This window comes from Gastrolobium bilobum, unplaced genomic scaffold (genome assembly GCF_033153095.1).
Source record: "Gastrolobium bilobum isolate Gb01-03AN ecotype WA unplaced genomic scaffold, APGP_CSIRO_Gbil_v1 utg2894, whole genome shotgun sequence".
Lineage (NCBI taxonomy): Eukaryota > Viridiplantae > Streptophyta > Magnoliopsida > Fabales > Fabaceae > Gastrolobium > Gastrolobium bilobum.
The window spans coordinates 105,200-129,826 of record NW_026897400.1 but is presented as its reverse complement, the minus strand read 5'-3'; the positions used below and the strand labels follow the sequence as shown (position 1 = coordinate 129,826).

The following is a 24,627-nucleotide window of genomic DNA, read 5'->3' as shown; positions in this document are numbered from 1 at the left end:
GTGATATACTCATCTCAGCTGTTTCTTATGAATGCTAATTTATAATTATGATACATTTGTTGTCCAAATGTTGATTCAAAAGCATTGAAATACAGATGTTTGCAAATAACACTTGAATAAGAGCTTGTTTCCATTGACTATATGATCCCAAGATTGTACAAATTTTAGGACAATAAGCGGTGATGCAATGCATTCCAAGTGATGATAACGTAGCTTTTGAGATCATACCATGTGTTGGACATAAAACAAAATAAGTTAATTGTTAGAATAAACAATAAGATCTACTCCCTCTCACATAGCTGATGTGCTTCCACCTAGCTCATAAAGTAATTGAATAGTGAGGATCTCTCCGGGTATGACTTATCAAGTGAGATTTATTTTAGCACTCTCGCCCCACAAAATATAGGTGGGGCGAAGTAGAGAGAGACTGAAAGAGAGATTAAGGAGAAAGAGGGAGAAAAAAAAAATTTCATATGTCACTCTGTCAACGAGAGGACCGGTCCAAATTTCCTTATCTAGTAATTAAGGTCTTTAGATATATATGAGTAGGGGTGTAAATGGGCCGGGCTGGGGTGAGCTTTGGCCTTCCTGATCTAAGCCGACGTAAAAAAATATTCAGCCTATCTGACCTACTAAAGGTTAGTAGGCTTTATATATAGAGCAAGACTGGCCTATTTTTAAAAATTAGAGAGCCTGATATGGCCTACAGGCCTTGTAGGCCTCCCTCGTGATATATTTTTAAAAGAAATTAATTTTTTTTTAACAATTTTTAAAATATTCGCTTGACATTACAAGTCATTAACGTGTTCATAAATTGCTGTATTTTTTACACGAGATATAAATTTCACTAGTGAGCATTAAAAATTTTACAATAGTAAAAAAAATAACTAAAAAAATATACTGAGTAAAGTTCCATTCATCCATGCACTAGTACTTCTCATAAGAAATAAAAAATGACAAACAAGAAAGAGTCAACATAATACCCCCAGCTCTATAATGTATATCATGTATATAAGAGAGGAATAGAGTGAAAGAAATGGGGAAAATAAAAAAATACAATTACTAGGTCAACCAAAACTGAAATAAAGTCTACAAGAAAATATCATTTATTGAAATATCTTTAAACCACCATCAAGACAAGGGTTGGTACTAATTGCCACCTAAAATAAATATATAATTTTATTTTAAAAAATTAAATAGGTTAGCCTACAAGGCTTTAGGCCAGGCTTGACAAAATTGGCCTACGGCTTATTTGTTAAAAGGCTTGTTTATAAGCCTAATCCTACTCTATTTTTCTACGTAGACCGGGTTAGACTAGGTTCAACGTAGATCGGACTGTGAGATAGGCCAGGCCAGCCTAACCCATTTACACTCCTATATATGAGTTTATTTTCCAGAGGCTTGGGAACTTGCTTATGCACATAACATATTTAACTTTACAGAAATTATCAAGGGTATTTCAATCATTTCACAGTAAAATTTAACACTATTTGTGCTTTAATTTGTAGGGAAGAGGTATTTAGGTTTTGAAAGGTACTGGTACTTTACTTGGACAAAAAACAAAAAATTGAAATAAAAAATAAAAATACTTAGAAAGGGACGGATTTCAAAGGTTCTCGAAGTTTGTTAACATATATTAAAAATCGATGTTATTTGTATTCAGTCTAAAATAATATCATTTTGAGAAAGAAATTTAGATATTTTTATAATTTTATTTTATTTCAGAGTTATAATAATTTTTATCGAGAGATATTATACTTACAACCTATTTTCCTTTACAACCAATATCTTAACTGTTGATTTCCGTCAATCAACGGTTAAGATTTATTGTAAATTAATAATTATTTAATAAATTTTATTTGTAAAAATCTTAACCGTTGATTGAGGGAAATCAACGGTTAAGATATTGGTTGTAAGAGGTTGTAAAGGAAAATATGTTGTAAGTATAACCTTTCCCATCTTTATCATTATAAATTTTAAATCTTTCAATCTAAAATGATATCGTTTTGAAAGTAAATGCAATAATTTATCTGCGGTCACTGTAAAAATATTTCTCTGATTAAAATAGAGCGTTGTTTTTCTGTAACAGTGGCGGAAAAATAATGTCTGCCACAGAGACATTTAAAAAAAAAAGTGGAACCCACTGAATTGAAAATAAAAATAAAAATTCGCCTATATACTCCAAAAATACATTGTGTGAGATAGAAAATTATTTACGCACTAAAAACAAAAATAATTCTCGGTTAAAAATATCTTCCACTGTCACTATAATAATCAGCTATTGCCTAAGAACTTTTGCAAATTTCTTCAGAGACCATCTCCAATTCTTATCCTAGAAGACAAGTCAACTAATTACCAAAAAGATCCATTGCATATCATAGTCATGCAATCACTTCATGAAAAGATGTCAATTGTTGATAAGGGTAGTGAAAAGAAATCCCCAAAATGACAAAATTGGACAAATGGACACGGTTACCCCACTATACCGTAAAGAATACACTTCTCGATTTTTAGAAATATAATTTTCACATTCAGTTTACGATAATATTCGAAAATTTAAAATTTAAAAAAATTCAATTTATCGAAAACCCTACAATAAACCTCGTACCAAACGCCAAAGGTGACATGCAGAGAAATTAGACAGTTTTATTGCATTCTTGGGAGGTATCGGATATCCATTTTATCTGTTTTAGGAGGATTTCTTATCCTCCCCGAGTCACTCTTTTATTACATGTTGTGATATTATCTCTCTAATTATCTAAAAAATATAAAACAACAAACCATCAAATAATCAAATTGTCATTTAACAAAGACATTCGGAAGATGAGACAATGGATGGCAAAATTTTAGGATCTTTTTCCGCAGCATGTGCATCATATTCATCATCAATGTTTCTTGGGACTGAATTCAGTAGAGCACAAAGTGGAAAAAAATATATCATATTCACAAATCACATCAAACCACATATTGAAAGATCCAATTAAGCGAGAAAGAATGTGACATACAAAAGAGAAAGATGTAATAAAAATAAAATTTTCAAAGGCTGAAAAGTCCTTTTGCATTCCAAAGCTTTTTAATGTTAAAAGTATATAGATTTGAATTTCAGGAATTAATAAAAGTAATGGGTTTTTCCCACATAGAGTTCAAAGGAAGTCATTTTATTTGATACCAAAATATTATTCTGCTATTTATAAATATATATTATTCTGCATATAACTTCCCCTGTTCAAGGCCTCTATCAATTAGTTCATTGTGGTAAGGACTTTGACAACCTAATGCATTCAGTTTGCACAGTAAATACCTCTCTGAATGAATGGGAAAAAACAAAAACAAAAAAGCAAAACAAAGCAGCATTGTCATTGACAATCACACTAAATGTAAAACTTGCCACACATTTGCAGTAAATATTGGATACATCAACCATGCTTTAGTAAACTTTTTCTTTTTTGTTTAGGGAAAGACGAGGTTGGAGCCACCCCTCATTGGCTGGAATAAATGTAGTGTATTGTTAGTTGTTTAAGGAAAGAATTGCAGTAATAATTTCTGACTATAACATCAATCTGATGACAGTTGCATTCTAGTGCCATTGTCATCAGAGGACAAAGTTTGATTTTGATCAAGATAACGTAGCTTTTGAGATCATACCATGTGTAACATAAAATAAAAGAAGTTAATTGTTAGAATAAACAATAATATCTACTCCCTCTAACATAGCTGATATGCTTCCACCTAGCTCATTAAGTAATTGAATAGTGAGGATCTCTCCGGGTATGACTTATCCAGCAAGGTCTTCAGATCTATATCTCTCATCTTCTCTAGGAGTTCATTTTCCAGAGGCTTGGGAACTTGCTGATGCACATAACACATTTAAGACAGCCTGAGAAAGCAATCTAGCTAAGCAGTATCAAAATGGAAAGCCTAATAGAAAAAGAATCAGCATACCACTTTCAACCATAGCATGTAACTAGCAGAATGTGTGGCTTGTGCTTGAAAATCCGCAAAATCATCATCAACAAAAGTTGAACAGGAGTGAAGGAGACATAATTCATTCTGCAGAAAGGTGCCAAAGTCATGATACATGCTCATTGCCTCCGTGGAATGGTTGGATGCATCACCAGAATCAATTAGAAAATTATTTATCCAGCACATGGAAAGGAAGCGACGATGAAGCCATAGGGCCTGTGTCAAATGAGTAACGTTGAACATTTGAATATCAAAATCAACATCTCTTTTAACCCAAACTAGTTAGGATTGGTGGTCAATAAACCCTAAAAAAAAGCAAGAAAAGAGTAATGTTGAACATCTAAACTTGTAAGAAAATCACTTAAGAAGAATAACCACTTATAATCAAGGAACCATAAATGCAATTTTGGTTAGCAAATAAAAATAAGATGAGCCCCTCAAAACTGAGATGCAATTGAAGCAATTGCACTTGTATAGTTGCATGAGTCCATCTATATTTTGAGCAACAGGGTATCTTAAGGGGGCATTTGGTAGAGGTTTTTGTTGTAGATGCCCAGGCAACTCCACTGGTATTCTCTCTTGACCATGTTTGGTTCAAGAGCCAAAAAAATATAACCTGCCAAATTGTTTGCCCAACATTTTGGTTTCTTTGCAAAATTTGAAGAAATTTACTATTCCAGAAAACCACTTGCAATGTGGTATTTTGGGGTTTGCCAGGAAACCGAGAAAAGGAGTGTCAAATGGAAACGAAAATGACCCTGAGATATACTGTTGAGTGATTACTGTTGAGACGAAAATGCTCAAGAGTTACTTTTGTAATTTTAACCTATTTTCCTATCAATATTTTACCTTCAACCAAACATAGACTTTGAAAACTTAATTAATTTTCCCGATAATATTTCGCCCTACCAAAAAACTTTTTTTCAACTTTACCAGCAAATTTACTTTTCCACCATTTCTCTTGTCTAGTTAAAAAAAATTTCTCCTCTACTAAACGCCCCCTAATAGTCCGTGCTTATTTGGTACATAAGTTATAGGACGAAATACCAAAGAGGCCCAACAGCTGTCTAATCAATATTAATATTTTTTTTTTGAAATATTCCAATCGGTTCATCGCTTCGCGATTAGTCCGATTCGGGGCGGGTCCAGGATTAAAGCTTTAAACCCCTCCCAAAGATGGTACTGGGGAGGATCGAACACATGCTCTCACCCCCATGCGCCAACTGAGCTACCACCATTTGGTCAATATTAATATAAAAGTGGGAAACAGTTCAATTAGTCATCACATCTCTCCAAACTTAAATCTCTGTTATCGGCCCCTCTATTTTCAAAACTATAACCCCCCCCCCAACCCATAAAAAAAAAAAAAAAAAAAAAATCTCCAAGTTTTAATTTTCACTTAATAAATAACCCCTTTTGTTAACTTTTTGTCAACTCAGTGCAGACATAAGCACCGATAGATATTGTAGACATAATGCCAGAATGATCCGTTGGAATAACTTAATTGCATTGATTCTTATTAACATGTATACAATGTGTTTACGATATCTTACAAATGAGTCAACTATAGATATAAAGAGCAAACCTTGATACACTAGGCTCCTTAACTTGAGAGGATAGGGGTTATGGTTAATTGCACGCAGCCTTACCTTGCATTTTTACAAAAAAAACTATACACATATATATTTGACTATATTTACTCTATCTAACAAGTAAATGTCAATGGTATTTCTCATCAAACTCAAAAATATATTTTCTCAAGTAAAACAAATTAACAGAAATTATTAAGGGTTGAAATTTCACAGTAAATTTTAACACTATTTGTGCTTTATTTTGTAGGGAAGAGGTATTTGTGGGTTTTGAAATAGGAACTAGAGTGTAGGTTTAAGTTTGAGGATGGGAAAGTGCCGGTACTATACCTGGACAACAAAGAAAATATAATTGAAATAAAAAATAAAACACTTACAAAAGGATGAGTATCAAAGGTTCTCGAAATTTGTTAACTTATATAAAAAATATTTTCCATTGTACACTATACTAATCAGTTATCACCAGAGCACTTTTGCAAATTTCTTCAGAGATCATCTCCAATCCTTATCCTAGCAGACAAGTCAACTAATTGCCAAAAAGAGCCAATGTATATCATAGTCATGCAATCACTTCATAAAAAGACGTAAATTGTTGAAAAGGGGAGTGAAAAAGATCACCAAAATGACAAAATTGGACAAATGGATAGAGTTGCCCCACTATGCTGTAAGCAATACATCAAGAGATTAGTACTTCTCTCCCTAAAGGTAACAAAATCCGATGTCATGAGACGAGAAAATGATACTCTCAAATTTCAGGAATGCAAGAAGCCCTTGGATAATGAATGAAGAGATTATTTATAAAAGCTCCAGCTGATCCATGTACCACTTTAGTTTACTAATGATCGACAAATAATAAATTAATAACTAACAAAAGCCACGTACCTCTCTTCCCACATAACGCTTTATCAATGTTTTATTCCAATCAAGTTCGTCCTGTCAAACCATAAGTGTCACATAGTGAAAAGAACTAAACTTATGTGTACTAATAGTAACAGTTATTCAATGTGACAAAAATGATCAAAATGATACAGTAATGTTAGCCCATTCCATAAGTCAATCTTTAGATCTCGTTTTCCCTATCTAAGTTTCAGTGAAGGAAACATATAATTCATAATATTTTTCTGCAGTACGTAATACACTGGATATTTCATTGATAAAGTGTTGTCAAGACCAAGTCCTAACATAGATTCTACCTATCAAGACCATCATTTAAAGTATCTAAGTGTTGGTACCAGTAAACCAGAAACACTGCACTTATGTTGAAATACTGGGACAAGCCCTTACAGGTACCAACCTTAGTACAAGATAAATGAAACAGTAACACAATGACAAATACTCACTGATAAACCTATGAGACACTGTATCTGTAATGGAAATACACTAAACAATTAACTAAGAAATGCAGAAGAACCAATGCACCAGCAGTGACCTCCCTTAATGAGTAAAAGCGCCCCACTCCTCATCAAGCTCCCCTACCTCACCATTTTGCTTACTGACCATCTGATTTCCACACTCCCCCAACCCCTTTTTTTATAACTGACGCCACTTCCTCCTTTCCACCCACTACCTCCTCTCCATTGACTGCATTCCAGGTGTAACTCCTTACAACAAACTCAATTTCCACATTTTCCTTCTCAAAAGCCTTTTCCTGATTCACAATGGACCTTATTCTTTTTTACGCTCATATACCCACTTCAATGGTCCAACACTAAGCAAGAAAGCAATAACAAAAAATTATGCCAATTCAAAACCTTGATCATGATGTTATTATAGTAAATCAGGATACCTAATAAAGTGAGCTTCACTTGTTTGCAACTTTTTCAAGCCTTCTTGTTCAAACTTTATTTTTCCATTCAGTTTTCAATTAAAAATGTTTTTTATAAGCGTTAATGACTTCAGTAAAGCATAACAAATCAATTATTTATTAAAAAATTTACATCTTCGATAACATCAAATTTCTCAATTTTGTAACTCGTGGATCTCATAAAACTGAAATGCTACTTATAAATTTTAATGTCCTACTTCACTCATTCTGCTACCTTTTCTGGAAACAAAAAGAGTATATATATCTGACAGTTTGATAACAATCAATGGTCCGGCTTCAATCCTAAGCCCTTCAGACGAGACTCAAAATAAAGAGCCTATCATATCATGTACAATAAATGAAATGAGCTAGATTATTACCTTAAAGGCTTGGGCAATATCAGCATTATGACCACAAGATATAATTTCTTCCACACAATTTTGGTCCACCATAATCTTCAGCAATAGCCGCTGCAATATGATAGAAACTACGATTGTCCAGGGTGTCTTCCAACTCAATATTGGGTTCAAACAAGTAAATCAAAACTTACTCTGTGATAATGAAAACAACAATTATCAGCAACATGTAGCGCAGCCCAGCTTCTAGAATTCTTCAACTCATACAGCACCTAAATAAGCACAGGTTTAATTCATGGACTTCATGAGAACCATTTATTAAGTCATTGACAATGAAGGATATATTTCCTTTAATGGAATGGGAATGGGAGTAGGAATGGAATAGAATGTTCAACTTTTATTGGTATGGACAGGAATGGAATGTTGAATTATTGATTACATTCTATTTTTTATGTTCAGTATTAATTGATATAAGCATACTATAAAAAATAAATTATGATTTGTCTAGTCAAATAGGCTCGGTGCTTAAAAAAATTATGAGTTAGGCTGGCACATGCCCAGGTCAATCCAACGCAATGTTTTTGGGCCTAAAAAAACACAATTTGGTCAATGTGGGCTGGACCATTTTTTATGCATATTATGGTGAAATAGAATGAGGATTACATCACTTTTGTGGGAAATACCTATTCCTTTAATTGTGGGAATGCTCATTCCCATTCAAAGGACCTAACCAAGTATGGGAATGCAAATGGATCCATTTCATAGCCAAACATGGACTAGTAAGATTAATATCTCCCCTTGCTCCAACAACTAAGGTAAAAAAAAAATTTGAAACATAACTGAGGTAAAATTGCACAAGACTAAATGTGACAAAATATTTCCAAAAGTGAAAACAATTAAGCTGCTACTAAAGTACAGAATCTTTTGGGAGTTTAAGACTTCATGTACAACATTTTATGTCAAATTGATATTGCATCAATTATTTTTCTATGCAATTTGATCCAGAATTCATGCCGTAACACTTAAAGCTTATAAAAAAATTGCACAAGACTAAATGTGACAAAATATTTCAAAAAGTGAAAACAATTAAGCTGCTACTAAAGTACAGAATCTTTTGGGAGTTTAAGACTTCATGTACAACATTTTATGTCAAATTGATATTGCATCAATTATTTTTCTATGCAATTTGATCCAGAATTCATACCGCAACACTTAAAGCTTATAAAAAAAATATCATAGAATCAATACCTGTTCTCTAGTCATGTATGAGATTAACCAGCAACGGTGATTCCATGCACGATAATTCATCTTTGACCTCTAAAAATGAAGGGATAAATAAAAGGAATAAATGGATATTTAACTCAAAATATATGAAGTCTCTAATCTCTATGACAAAAAGGTGAAGCATTAAATAAATCAAGTAAATCATCAACAGAGCTCTTGTTTGTTTTGCATCTATCTTTTTCCCTTCAGCGGGAGGATGTATTGTAGATTATTTGATCTTTACAATCCAATATGGATTGAAATATCAAAGGCGTCTGATAGGAACCAAGTATGAATTGAACCAAGATTAGAAAATTAAACATGTATTTGTGTATATTTGCCTGACATGAGTAGGATAATAGTATCAGTACAGGAAATTACAAACTCTGTGGAAAAGAAAAGGCAGGAAAAAGAAAGAAACAGATATTATAGAGCTTCTGAGAGGCTTTAGGCTCTCCCAATCTTCTCTCTCCATTATTCTGGAAACCCCTTAACACAACCACTACTCCCTCTTTTATCCTCCACTTGTAACAACCTCCCACTCACCCGTAACCACCTTACCCCACAATATTCTATATCATTTGGCCAGATTCTATTTTAGAGAAATGAACCCGTTATGCTTCCTATGATACACCAGCACTAAGGAGGCTTCCTAACAGTGTCAAAGACAAGATGTAAAATAATACGTATGCCAATGTTACAATAGAATCTCATATATATCCCTTTATTAAACAAGGGCCCTGGACAAAAAGTAAAAGAAAAGCAACGATTTTCCTTCTCTTGTGTAGGCAAGCCCATCAATTATGCCTACATAAAATAAAACATTTCCAATTTAAACAGTATGCAGTTCCTGTACTGGATTTAGACCTCAGCTATTTTTTCCACCAGCTCAGATTCTTTTCCCAGAATCTCTTTGAAATTTGAACAGTTTGCGGAGATTGACTTGATCACCCACCGCCTAGATAAAATACTTCTATGCATTAGATTGCTATTCATGTTCCAAAGCCTCAGGATCAATCAATAGTCAAAATTCACACCTATGACATACTCAGAGAAAATATTTATCATTTTAGCGATGAAGGCAAAGCCATAAGAAGCAATTGTTACATATAATACCTATGATTCCAAGCTTGTTCACTTTTGGGAGAATATGACAGCACAAGTTCTGACAGGAGAAGTTCATCTACAAACATTGAGAGCTGCTTCTTCTTGGACACTACTAACTTTCTGCAATATGCAAAGAAAAAGTTAAAGAGGTTTGTAACATAAATCAAACTCCTAGTCCTCGCATATTTTCTCCATTTTTGTATGTTTTCTTTCCTTGCAATTCTAGAATGTTATTTTCAATATATTTATACTCTCAACAATATTAAAGCTATAAACCCCAAACTGTAAAAAAAATAAAAAAATAAGAATTCTGCCAAATTGCACCAATGTTTCCTTAAAACCTGTAGATCAAAGAAAATCACAAAATAAGCTCAATTCAAGAAAACTCAAAGAGATGATTTTATTTACATTTTGACTGCAAAAGAGAAGACAGAATCACTAGAGTTAACCCATCATATATGATTAAATCCAGAATATATAAACCCAGTTGAGATATTCCAGATTTAAAAGCAATTAAGAAATCTTTTAGCTGCTTTAAAATATTGTTTTGAACTAGGCAAACAGATCAAATAAGTTCAAAATGAAACCCCCTTCCCCGGTCTTCTTTTCCTCTCCAAATTAGAAGATATTACCCTCAATTAAATAGGCCCTTAGTTTACCTGAATTTCTATTAGTGAAGGATGAAGATAACAAGATAAGTACTACAACAACCCAAGCATTTTCTCACTGGATGGAGCCGGTTACATGGATCAAACAATTGTATTGTGTTCTAAAATGAACTAAATCCTCAGAATGTCTATTTAAATCTAAGTTCTTTTCAATGGTTTTACCTAGAATTTTTCTTGGTCTCCCTCTACCTCCAACTATAGGGCTATCCTGCATCTGGTCTACTCTTCTTACTGCTGCTTCTATTGGTCTTCTTTTTACATGATCAAAGCACCTTAGGCAAGAATCCACCATCTTTTCCTCAATAGATGCTACTGCTACTTTCTCTCTAATGCATTCATTCTTGTTCCCATCTTGTCTTCTATGTCTACTCATCCGCTGCAACATCCTCATCTCTGTAACACTAAGCTTATGTTCTTGTTGGCTCTTTGCCGTCCAATATTCACTACCGTACAACATCACGAGTTTTATGGCTGTGGTCTAAAACTTTCCTTTAAGTTAGAGAGACACCTTTCAATCCCAAATATGAAAGAGAATATGGCTCAATGAGGCCATTTTAGTTAGCAAATAAAAGGTCATTTGGACACTTGGACACAGGACAACACTATCACACAATTAGTTATAGTGAGCAGGTGAAAACAATTTGTTGGAATCAGCCAACTTATGATGTCGACTTACACATGTCAATAACATAAGTATAAAAAATGATCAAAAAATAAGAATTGAACCTGCAATTCCAAGCAGTCATAAAATCACAGCTTAGCAGCAGGAGAGACCTGCTGTGTCTCAGTAGTATACTTTCAAGATGGTCATAGGATGAAGAGGCAGGTAAACAAATTCCAACTTTGTCAGATTGATTGTCACACATCATGTACTGTTTAAATGTAGTCATAAATGCATGTTTAGCAGCTCTATATAGCGGTAGAAGAACATGAGTTGAAATTCCCAATTTATGATCTCTGTTCCAGAAATATAGGTTCTCTTGTTTGGCACATTCCTCAGAGCTTGTTATCCTGTCTGCTGATTGATGGATAGCTTCATCAGATAAATTAGACGAAATTCCTGATTCCTTATTTAGCAAGGAAAACTGGGATGGATGAATAAACCCCAGTTCATCACTGGATCCAAAAGCATAAGGGAAAACATATTAAAACAAGGAAAAACAATATAATTAAATCACCCCACAAAAAATAAAGATTGACCTTTACAGAGACATTGCTAACAAGGTGTTATTTTAACAAGTTAAGGTTATATCTTACAATAACTTCTATTATCCACAGATTTCACGAGTGAAGTTCACGAAATTTACCAAGAATTAAGAAAATCATTTTTTTATATGAACTAAAACAATACTATTAAGCATCAATGATGAAAATGTTCCAATTTTCGAAGTGGTTCATCGAGTTGATGAATTATATGTTATAACTCAAAATCTCAAGTAGCAAGTAGTAAAATGAGAAACAAAAGAGTACAGAAACAAGTCAAATAACTAAACACAAGTCATCCCCACAATATGTACATAAAGGCTATGAAATAAGCCTCAAACTGATGGCAGGTAAGAGAAAACATTGTCATGAAAGTTTTTACCTAGTGGGCCAAGAATTAATACTAGACAAACCAAAAAGCAAAAGGAAATGACAATTCCATTCTTCATTTTCTTCATTTCATCTTGAACCATACGGAAGGAAACTTTCAAATTTGCTGATATGGGATGAAGTACTAGTTCTCTACCATAAAATTCATGAGTTTCTAAAGCAACTATCAGGGCAAGAATTATATCAGTCCGTGTGCATGAAATCAGTAAACCTTACATTAGAGCATCAGATTCAAGGATATCCTCTAACTGATGCAAGAGATCCATAGCCTTTCCTTTAGAATTCAACTCTTCACTTGAGTTTGCCGTCCTAAGGCGCCAACTTCGAACAACAAAAAGGGATGGAATCTGTTAGAGAAATTAAATATAAAATATAAAAATCATTAATGTGCCTTCACCTAATAGCTGAAACTTTTGGATTAAATTGGTTATTTACCCGGTATTAGAGCCTCTATGACCAAGTGGTCTAGAGTTCGATTATCACCGCCCCTAATTCTATTTATAAATAATTAAATATTGCGGAATTTCTTAGCACAGGTAGATGGGCTTGTGAATTATTCATCCTTCAAGCCCGATGGACTCTTATGTGAAGGGAAGTGTTAGAGAAATATAATTGCCAAAACCATTTCATGTGCATTACATTATAGCTTAATCTTTTGAGTTGAATTGGTTCTTTACATGATCAATTGCCAAAACAATTTTATTGAATCATATGAGGAACGAAGTCATTACATTATAAAAGAAACCCTTCGTAGAAAAGAAAGAAAATCAATAACTATCAATCAATTCATTTCATATAACTAACTACAATATCAGCTACAGAGTCCATGACAAGCATTTGCAAGTAAGTTTCGGAGTCCTTCCACAACCGCAAGGTGAAAATGGTTAAATCTCTAACACCACACAGAAATTGCAGCAATAATCCAGTAACAAGAAAATATTCAGAAAACGAACAAGGCAAATGGATAAGAGCCAAAGAAGTTCCAACAAACAAATGAAATTGTAACAATCAGATCCAGCAATTTCAAGAATAAACCCAAAAACAGAGACAATTTGTATTAAATTCAGCAATCAACAGTATCAATTACATAAGAACTCCATGATAATATTTCTCCTATGAACTTCCTAATTACAGAACTGAATTGGAAATACAAAATAAAGCAATAAAGAAAGATAGATTCAGAGGTGTTGGAGAGCCCCTGACCTCTCCCAAAGGTCCAAGTTCTAATTGCCCAAAAAGATACCCCACTCTTTCCACGCTGCTGCCTATTTAACTGAATTCACTAACAAGCTTTCCCTCCAATTGATGAGTCAGCCTTAGGGTAAGTAATTCCCTGCACCCTTGCCTACGTAAACTTACTGTTGAGCCCCTAATATCAGTTATGGGTCGTAACAGAAACTGAACCCACACAAGCAAATAAAGCTCTTAAAGACTTGCACATCCCTTAATTGTCAGGTATGAAAATGTAACGCCTCGTGTGTGGCCGGTACGTTAACCCTTATGATCTCAAACGCGGTAGGCAAGTTCATTCATGAAGAGAGGTAAATCCAATTAGGAATTAATTGAATAAAGAAAACTAGCCACGAGTTACAAGGCCACTTCAACTTGAAATTAAGCACTTAACTATGGAAATTGGAGGCACAAAGCAAGTAGACAATAGTAACCAGCCAATGAGTTTATGCCCACAAGATTATTAAGAAACAGGAAATGCATATTTAAGTTTCATATATGAGATTGCTTATAAGGGAGGTATCACAACTTACCTTGTCACTTATTTTTCATTTAATCATTACGTGGGTGGATTTCTTGGGATCCCCATTTGTTATCATGGTTTCAATATTATGGGTCAACAACTCTAAACTCTGTAACGGGAACCATGACCAACTTAAGGTGATCCCATTTCTATTACTCCATATTTAGTATTATTACTATTTCCAACTTATTGGGCCAGCCTTACTTACTTATTCGCTGATGAACATGATTAGAATGGAAGCCTTGAATGATGCAACATAAAGGGTACTAAAATTAATTAATCTTATATGACAGCACTACTTCATGTAACCTAATGAAACGCTTCATGCTTAAAACAGTCTATACGCTCCCTTTATACTCCGTAAAAATACAATATAAAGTCCTCATCTGCCAACTTACATTTCTTGGAAATAAGTCATACGTAAGAATCATTTCAATTCCTTTAATTAATCTAGGGACTTAACTTATGGCATGGATTACATGGAAATAATGTATTTCATTCGGAGCCTATTACTGGGAATCTGGGATGAAAATTCTGGTGTGGACCTGTACTTCTCCCATTTTAAGTTTAGCTATAATCCTCAAAATGACAACACAAGATACCATTAAGGTTTCATTGACCCCCAACATCATGAGGCAACATATCACATTGGATGTTCACCACATAAGCAACATACATCATTCTTATAACAGTTTACCTCCAGCACAATATCTATCAAAAGAAACTCCTATTTCTTCTTTCTATTGTGTGGCGGTCCACATACATCCAGAGGGCCATTTATATCAGCCATTCAAGAGGATCATTTTATATACTAAGTCAGCCATATTACAAAATATCTCCTAATCATATAGCCCATATATCACAACTACACAAATTCATCAAAATAAAACATATTTTTCAAAATACAACATGCTTCAAATTATACTTCATGTGATAGTTCCCACAAGTGCACAACATCCATAACCACATAACAGCCCTACTCTTGCCCATTGGATCCTTCAATGGCCTCGCCTTTGTCATTTTTTTCTCCTGCTATAGCAGCCCTAAAAGGGGTGAGGTTTTTAATATCAATAACCCATGGAATTCTTGAGGTATTTCCCTCAACCATTCGGATTCTTCTCTGCCTAAGTGCCTAAGAAAATATTGGCAACATATGAACATAAGAAAAGATATAAAGCTTCCCTAATGACATTATAACAGTTAATAAAGAAACATATATGCATCATTCTCTTCTCCTTACACCTCCATGAGCCTCTTTTGCTCAAAGTAGGACATCTCCTGCGAGGGCCAAGGACTTATAAATACTTTGCGCAGCATATCTTCATTCTCTTAGCTGATCTTATACTCTTCTCATATCAGCTCTTAGAGATGCACACTTGGCAGCCAATCTCAAAGCATAGCAATCAACTATTATTGCTAAATCAGCCATTTATACATTAGGATACATACATTCACTGTTAATGACTTAATAGGTACTAATCACAGATTTTTATATGCAGAAATTAAGAGTAAACAAAGGCCACTACCATATCAACAATTCACCATATTCATACATGTAATAAGTACTGAAAAAAAACACTTCATCAACAACATTTCATTTCTAAGCAACAAATCTTCCAAGGCTATATCAGCCTTGGCCGAATATATTAAGGGAGAGAAGACAATTTTTCCAAGGTTTACCTTGTGAACTTTCAAGATTAACTCCAGCTCAAGCTTTTTCCTTCTTAAACTGAACTTCCACAGTTTCAAAGCCTCTCTCTATAGCCTTCTTTCAGACCCACTTCAGTTTTAGGATTCCAAAATTGAATACCCAACCTACAGCCTATTCTTGCACTTAAGTTAAAGAGTTTCTAGTCTTCCTTCAACATTCCTCTCATTTTCCTACCAAAAAAAAAAAAAAAAGAAATTGAAAAAGAAGTGTAGTTCAAAAAGTTAGATTCCTAACTTCCAGGAGCTTGTCTCGGTCACATGAGGAGGATAAGACATGAGTTTTAACCATTCTTACCGTTTGTCCACACTTTAGGGGCTGTAATCCAACCTTTTACTTCGTAAAGCTCCCAATAAATAAATAAAAAAAATGCTTCTCACTTGCTCTAAATTGCAGAAATTCCCCAGGGATTCTAAGACTCTTCCTTCGGTTACAACAATTTGTGGAAGAATGGAAGTTTTCTTCCCACAAGGTCAATGGCTTTTTGGAAGAGGTTAAAAGTGATTTCCTTTGCATGCAGGAGATGGATATGAAAGTGGTAATTATGGTGTAGAAAGAAAAATTTTCTCATTGAACAAGAACGGAGCAGCCATACATGCAAATTACAAATCACACGGTTAGATTCCATAGAGTATTAAACAATATTGTGTGAGTTAGTTCATGGAATCACCACTCCTCAACACTTTTGAATTTCAGATTTTAAACCTGCTAATATTATGAAATGTCCTTGGGCTTATCCAATTTACAAGACAGCCCTCCTAATTTTTTTTCTTTCAAAAAAAAAAAAAAAATTAAAACCACCACAAGCATAAGTCCTAGAACTGAACTTAGCGTCACACCCACAATTATTGTGTCCCAATGCTGCAAAGCCTCTCTCGCACATTTTAACAAACAGGTCATAGGCACTCACAACATGGCCACTTCTAACTTGCTTATCGAAGACCCAGATGTGATTATGAATACATAAAGCTATTTCAGTTTCAAAAATAAAAGAAAGAGACTCCTCTGTCCTCTGGGTATGCACAAACTTGCAAGTTCCTTTGGAAAGAAGGGTTATCATTATCATGTAAACTAAGCAAAGCAAATTGGGGACCAACAAATACAGCTTACAGAACCAAAAGTGTGAAAGCCAATGATGCAATTGCGAAGAGAATGAGATAGGATATGAATCAAAGTTCAGTTTCGAAGAGTTACCAGTTGCCGTTGTGATCTCTGACCTCTCTCTTCAAGAGTGTGTAATCTGGTTATGGTGTATACTCATAATAACTCATAAATCATTAATTTAAAATAGAATATGTTATATTTACAAACTATTTAATTTATAAACTCTTATACTCAATAAATTATAATTGTTAAATTAATAGAAATTAATAATTAAAATTTGATTATAAGAGTTTATAAACTAAATAGTTTGTAAATAACTAAATATAATCTCACTCTTTACAATAATATTTGTTGGTTTTTATAAATATTTTTATACATTCCATAATGTTGCATGTAAATTATGAGAAAAGTGTGTATCATTTTAAATGATACAAGTTATGTCATTTCCTAGACACAAGTTATATTATTTCTTAGACACAAAGGGGGATCCCACTAAAAAAATAAAGACAAAAAATAAAATAGAGATGCGGGTCACACCTTTTTATGTATGTAAAATGACACAACTTATGTCATTTGAAATCACGCACACTTTTTTCATTAATTATTCTATGGTCTCGATTAATTTGAATGATTATTAATATGTAAGATGGGCCCTAAAGGCTCGTTTGGTGGACATGATAGAATAAGAGTAGGATATGATATGGGGTTGATAAGGATAGGATATAATATGGAGCTGATAAGCCTATATCATGTCTTGTGTTTGATGAACACCTGATTAGCAATCTGATAAGATTATGTAGAAGGAGAAAGGAAAAAAAGAAAAGAAATATAATGCAATAAATACAAATATATTGGGTAGCGTGAGGATATATTGGGTAGCGTAGGGATATATTGGATATCCACTATTGGTATCCTATCCTATTGAATCCTAACCCAACTTTCCTCATAGGATAAGAAATCATGTATTGGATAGGATAAAATAAGACAATAGGATAAACTAATCATATCCTATTGACCCACCAAACAAGAGATAAAAGTAGGATATGATAAGTTATCATATCCTATCTTCTTTATCAGGTGCTCCAAACAGGCCCTAAGAGTATTATTCAATTCCGAAGTTTGATTCATTAATAACTAAATAATAAACCTACATATCAAATGATGGTAGCTTAGTTGGTGTATAAGAGCTGAGCATGTGAAGGTGAGAACATGTGTTTGTTCCTCCACAGTACAATCTTTGGAAGGGGGCTTACAGCCTTAGTCGTGGACACACCATGAATAAAATAGCATCTTGTAAAAACTTGCACCGTTAAATTAGAATTTTAGTAAATTAATAATAATAAATTATGATTTTGGGATGAGAATGAGATAGGATATGAGTGAGTGTGAGGAGACATTTGAGCTAAAAAATGGCAACTTTTGAAGCATTTTGGGATCACTGATGGTGGTTTGAGTTGCATTGGTGCTTGAATATCACTCCTTTGAGGCTTGTGACTCCATTTGTGGTAAGTATTCTCAATCCCATTAAGTTTTGTTGATAATTTAAAAATGGGTATAAAATTTAAATATGTGTGAGTTGGTTGTGGTAGTTAGAGGCATGTAATGGTAGTGTCTCTTTGAAATTAATTGATTAGATTGATGTCTTGTTGATGAAAAATGAATAAAATTTTAGGGCACGAAATTATGACACTTAGAATAAATTTTGATGGGGAAAGTTTGGTGAAATTCATGAAGTGAATTTAATATTGGGTGATGGAATTGATAATTTGTTGTTGGAGTATTTAATTTAGTTGTTGATTGGAGACATAAGTCACTTGAATAATTGAAAAACTCCTTTGGGCCTATGTTGACATACCCCTCGGCTATGCTTGCAAATTTGGGAAAATATTGCAAAAATGATGTTGGGGCTTGATGGATGATGTGTGGGTGTGTTGGTAGCTTGGTTGGTGAATTTAAATGGTAATTGAAAGGTGTTAAACTTGAAAAGTCTCCCTTGAATCCTCCTTGGTGTGCTCCTCGGCTAAAGTGAGAAAAAATAAGTGGAAATGTTACTGAGATTGTCATCTCACCTCGTTTGGAGACCATTTTTCAGGTGCTGATATCCATGAGTTGGATGCTTTTCAAGGCAAGAGGCTGGCGTAGATATTTTAGCAGGACATGCATGGATTTTATTTATATGCTTGTATTTAATGGGGTTCATCAACCGATCCAAACCAATTCAAATCGTGATAATCGAACTGAAAAATCGATAATCGAATTAACCGAAAATTGAAAAATTGAAAACCATAAAAAATCGTAAATTCTAATTGAATTGGATCGATTTTCAGATTGATTGGTAAAAATCGATTCAATCCAAACAGATCCAATTTATTAATTTCTCTCTACCTACTTGGGTCTTTTTCCAATCATAGCCCAAAAAATTCTAAACCAAAGACCCATTAACACATCAACTAAAAACAAGAAAAAACCTAGCCACACCCTATCAGCAAATTTTCACTTGTGTAGAGCTTCATATCTCATTACCAAAAAAAAAAATTAGATTATCATTTACTAATAATTCTGTATTTCAAAAAAAAAAACTTCACAAAGCAAATACATACAAAATATATGTTATTTGCACAATAATCATCAAACAAATTTTAGGCTTTTCAAAAAACCGAAAACCTATCCAATCCAAACCGAAAAAATTGAATCGGATTTGAAAAAATCCAAACCAAATGGATGATTACATGATCAAACCCAAGGAATTGGGTTAGATGATTTTTGCTTCCAAAATCGATCCAATCCAGACCGCGAACACCCCTACCTGTATTTACTTGGACATGATTATTATATGCGAGACTATGTATGTTTTATTTGATGTGAGCATAAGGATTGTCTATGCCACTATTAAATAATTTGTTTTAGTGTTGATTTGAGGACATGTATATACTTACACCATGACTATGGATGTTGATATGCCTACTTGATGTAGGAACATGATTAGTTTGTGATTTTATTGATATAAGACAGGAGTTGTAATGATGGACATTATGTTATTTCGAATACTGCAATACATAAGATAGTAAGGAAAAAAAAAAGTTTATTCACATGAAAGATAATAGATAAATGGATAAGTTAACATAGAGCTTCCACGTTTAGTTAAATTTCATAAGATAATACATCATTTTACCACTTGCTATGATAATACACTGGCAGTAGACAAGGTGTTACACCCCTCGTGAAGAATACTTGTGGTTTATCAAAACAACATAAGCTTACATAGTTTAGACATATATAATACTAGACCAACAAACAAATTTCCATTTTTTTTTACATATATAATATCTAGAGAGCGCTAAAGCGCGCTAAAATGAGTGAAAAATATCTGATATAAGTGCTACCACACTCTGCCCAACATTTCAATTTTTGAGCTTTACACCTTGTTGGTTCATGGGGACCACTTGATGATGATATATGAATTATGTATAATGAATTTAAATAAAGTTTAATGTTTCCGAATAATGTATAAGTTATAATTACGTTTTTGAATTAATTCGATACAGAGAAAGAGTTTTATGAGTAAAAATATATGTAATAGGAAAGTGAAAAAAGAATTGTAATTAATTCAACTAATATGATTGTAATTGTGTTCAACAAACCGGTCATGAACGGGCGTTACAAACCCAAAATTACAAAATAATAAATAATTAGGTAGTTAACTTTGATGGTATAAATATACAATGATACAAGTAAACTACAACGAGAGGTGAGTGGATCTTCCTATCTCACATAATCAGTCATATCTTTGCACCACGTATAAGAAGCTAGATGATGTAAATTTTTATTTCTTTTATGTTGAATTAAAATGATGTAGATTTCACTTTGGTCTAGGGACAATCCAACTAAATTTTAGGATCTGACGTATTCAAAAGGTAATCCAACTAAAACTTAACGATTTGATTTGTTCAAAGAAATAAATTTTCTTATAGATTCTTCTTTATAGTTATAACTATTTATTTGACAAAAAAAATACATATAAGGCTCATAATGAAAATATTTTAAAATTTTGAGGGGAGGAAATAATTAATTTTATAAGGAAAACATCATAAATGAGGTAATTAAGTACTCCTTTAGTAGGAGTATGAAAAAAATGAGATTCAAGTAATATTAACCATAAAAGAATGAATAGAGTAATTTCATTTTGATAAATTATTTGTTTTTAACTTTAATAAATAACGTATTGAGTCTTCAATTTTACGGAAATATTAAGCGTATTTTCCTGATTTGATACATTCTATTTGGAATTGGAATAATCTAAGTTTTCATTTTACATAGGTGCGTGCTTAATTTGGTTACCCTTAAGTGGAAGGAAGCGAAAGAATGGGCATTGTCAAGAATAGTGTTGAGATGGAAAGACATTATTAACTCCACTCTTTTATTTGCCAAAATTATCAACCCAATTGTTAATGCTTCTTAGTGCCTTCTTGCTTTACCCGAATACAAAACTCTCACCACTCCGCAATTGGTTGATTGAAAATGATTAAAACTAGCGCACAAGATTCACATATATGATAGCAAATTCAGTGTTCTCTTTCTAAACGTGTGATAAGAACATGAGGTAGATAATAAACAACAAAGTGTTCAACTTTTACTATTTAGTGTATAAATTATAATTATCTCTCGTTTTAAAATTTTAACTACATTTTTACATCAAGAAATATATTTTTAACGGTGAGCAAAAGATTTCTCTTTAAAAAGCCAAGAAATTCTCCCATAGTGTAAAAATAATATATATATTCATCATTTAATCAGGTAGGCTCCTCATATATCCCATTATTAATTATTAGATTATGTTTCTAGCAATAATTATATTCTCTAAACCAGTTTAAGACACAAAATTAATTTTTTTTAACTAATTTAAAATCTGAATATTTTTTCTAAATTAGTTTGATTCGGAAAATTGAACTAGAAAATTTTTGCAGATATATATATAGGGGCAGGATATTCTTACACCGGTGTAAGAGTTAGAAGTCTTACACTCAATCTTGACCATTGATTCACTTGTATCCAATGATTCACGTTACTAAAAAATTTGAGCTCTTAGATATAAGTGGGATTAACGGACAAGATTAAGATATATGATATATATATATATATATATATATATATATATAGAAAAAAAATATTTCTACACCTACCCAAAAACTACGTAGTTTTGATCAATGAATGATGTTTTTGTAATTTTGAGTGAATTAATGAAGGTTATTTCAGTAAAATATATATGATAAAAAAATAAACAAAATTACGGAAACACCCTTCAATAATTCACCTAAAATTCAAAAATACCCTTCACTAATCAAAACAATGTAGTTTTTGGGGTAGTTGTAGATAACCTTATCTAAAGTGGCTGCAGAAATATTTACCCATATATATATACATATATATATATATATATATATATATATATATATATATATATATATATATATATATATATATATAGCTTTTGACTCCCATGCAAAACTAAGAAGCCTTACTACCTAGATTAGCTGATGATTTACATATATCTAAAGAATGTGATTTATTTGAAATTAATAATCAATTAATTGATATAACTCAATAAATATAAGAGGAGTGATATTTTGACTCTAGTATAAGACTAAGAAGTCTTATTACCTAACTTTGCCGTTGATTTTTGTTCATCTAACAATTATAGAATAAAAAATCTTACAACAAATCTTTGTCGTTAATTTACTTAAATCACATACACAATAACCCAGAGCTGTTAGATATAAATAGGATCAATAATAAAGATTTAGATTGTAACTTACACTTATGTAAAATGATCATCACCCATATATGTATATGGGTAGGATTTCTTTGACACCGATGTCAAACTAAAAAGTTTGACACCAAAACTTAATCATTGATTTCGTGAATCTAACGATAATAATTTAATGGGTTATACTTATTAATTAATTTTTAATTTTTAATAAATTATAATTGTTAGATTGACGAAAATCACCAGTTAAGACTTAGTGTCAAACTAGTTTGACACTTGTGTCTAAGGATCTTATCCCTATATATGTGTGTGTGTGTCAGTATCATTTTATACCGGTGTAATTTACATTGAACTTATTTATATTAACGGTTCTGATTTACTAGATATTTGAGTTGTCAGATTCAAGTAAATCAATGATCAAAATTTGGTATAAGATTTTTTATTTTTACCCTAGTGTAAGAATATCTCTTTTATATATATATATATATATATATATATATATATATATATATATATATATATATATATAAAGAGATATTCTTACACTATATATATATATATATATATATATATATATATATATATATCTTGGGGTTTACATTTCTGCCGTTGTTGTACGTGCAACAATCAAATACTTGCCATATATATACTTGAAAGCATTAAATGCGGGAAATCATAACCATACAAAGGATGAAAGCATTAAATGTTGAGAATCATAACCATACACCTGTTGTTACTGTACGTAAAGCGGCTGCAGAAATGATTTTACCATATATATATATATATATATTATTTCATGATCCTAATTGTTTCTTCGGAGTGAATCAGATCCTAAGTATCTCATGACTTGGATGAAGGAGTCGCACAAGTACGAGACTAGTCCCGACGTAATAATTATTTAACTCAGACCCAAACTTCCTCTTTGGAATTCAAGCCTTTACTCTTTTGAAAATTCATATGTTTCCAACTCCTTTCTAATTTCTCCTTTCACAACTGCACCAATAATTCCTCAAGACACTCTACTCCACCATGACACGATCCTTCATTACTCAGCGCCAACTACGCACCAACATCAGCGCTTAATATCACTAACTGCGCCAACCATGGCTACCTCTCCATCGTCACTTCATTGCCAAGTTTTAATTATTTTTGTCATATCCCAACTACCATCGGTGTTCATTTCATAATACTTTTTTATAACCCTCATGCAAATTATTGGATAACTCTTTTATTTTATTACTTTTTTTATTATAAAATAATCCAATTGATTTCATTTTGAAATATGCACCGTGTAACTATTGTTTACCTTATTAAAAATTGTTAACAACATTAAGAGAATGGGTTAGGCGCGTTCTTTCACGCGCGCACAAATTTCTCTGTCTGCTAGGGTTTCAACCATCAAGTTTTTTCTTTGAAGTTTTTTTTTCAATGGAGGAAGTAAATTTCAACAACAGTGACCTACTGTCCATATCAAGAAAGAGCACTAAGCGAACTAAGAATGGAGAGGAAATTCACACAGAAGCACAGATGAGAGAAGTACTGAAGGAGTATCAGATTGGACCTTCGGTGATCGAAAAACAAAGATCGTTTGCAGAAGTAAAGGGGGTGGAGAATGGAGTGTCTGGAGAAGCCATACCTTGGATTTTGGAGGAAATAGAGCCCGATCTGGAACCTTTGGACCCATGCATGCGTGAGATCTCAGAATGGGGTTTTCAAACAGTGATAAGGGAAGATGGATCAGTGGAAATCAGGAGTAACAAAGAAGCTAGAGCAAGGATACGTCAGCGTTGGAAGAATGCTCTGATCGTTAAGATTTTGGGGAAGAAGGTTGGGGTCGGTTTCATGAAAAAAAGACAGGAATCTCTATGGGCTAAGGCTGGAAGCATTACAGTGGCGGATCTTGGCAATGAGTTCTTTTCAGTAAGGTTTAGCAGCCTGGAAGATCTAAACTAGCC

General features: G+C 32.9%; 1 protein-coding gene across 4 annotated transcripts; it reads right to left on the bottom strand.

The window, feature by feature from the left end:
• Positions 1 to 3,497: 3,497 nt before the first annotated feature.
• Positions 3,498 to 17,038, bottom strand: LOC133306602 (uncharacterized). 4 transcript variants are annotated; one of them, XM_061506923.1, is made up of 12 exons: positions 16,102 to 16,190; positions 15,777 to 15,977; positions 12,560 to 12,690; positions 11,477 to 11,866; positions 10,092 to 10,202; positions 9,843 to 9,933; positions 8,961 to 9,029; positions 7,907 to 7,984; positions 7,737 to 7,826; positions 6,435 to 6,485; positions 3,943 to 4,179; positions 3,498 to 3,849 (listed from the first exon to the last, which is right to left on the bottom strand). In XM_061506923.1, the coding sequence occupies exons 3-12, from the start codon at positions 12,607 to 12,609 to the stop codon at positions 3,730 to 3,732; spliced, it is 1,287 nt and encodes a 428-aa protein (XP_061362907.1). In that variant the 5' UTR covers positions 12,610 to 12,690; positions 15,777 to 15,977; positions 16,102 to 16,190; the 3' UTR covers positions 3,498 to 3,729. The 4 variants fall into 4 exon arrangements, with proteins under 4 accessions (XP_061362907.1, XP_061362905.1, XP_061362904.1 ...); XM_061506921.1 differs by lacking the exons at positions 15,777 to 15,977; positions 16,102 to 16,190 and adding an exon at positions 16,999 to 17,038; XM_061506920.1 differs by lacking the exons at positions 15,777 to 15,977; positions 16,102 to 16,190 and adding an exon at positions 16,999 to 17,028 and having other exon boundaries at positions 12,560 to 12,664.
• Positions 17,039 to 24,627: the final 7,589 nt, after the last annotated feature.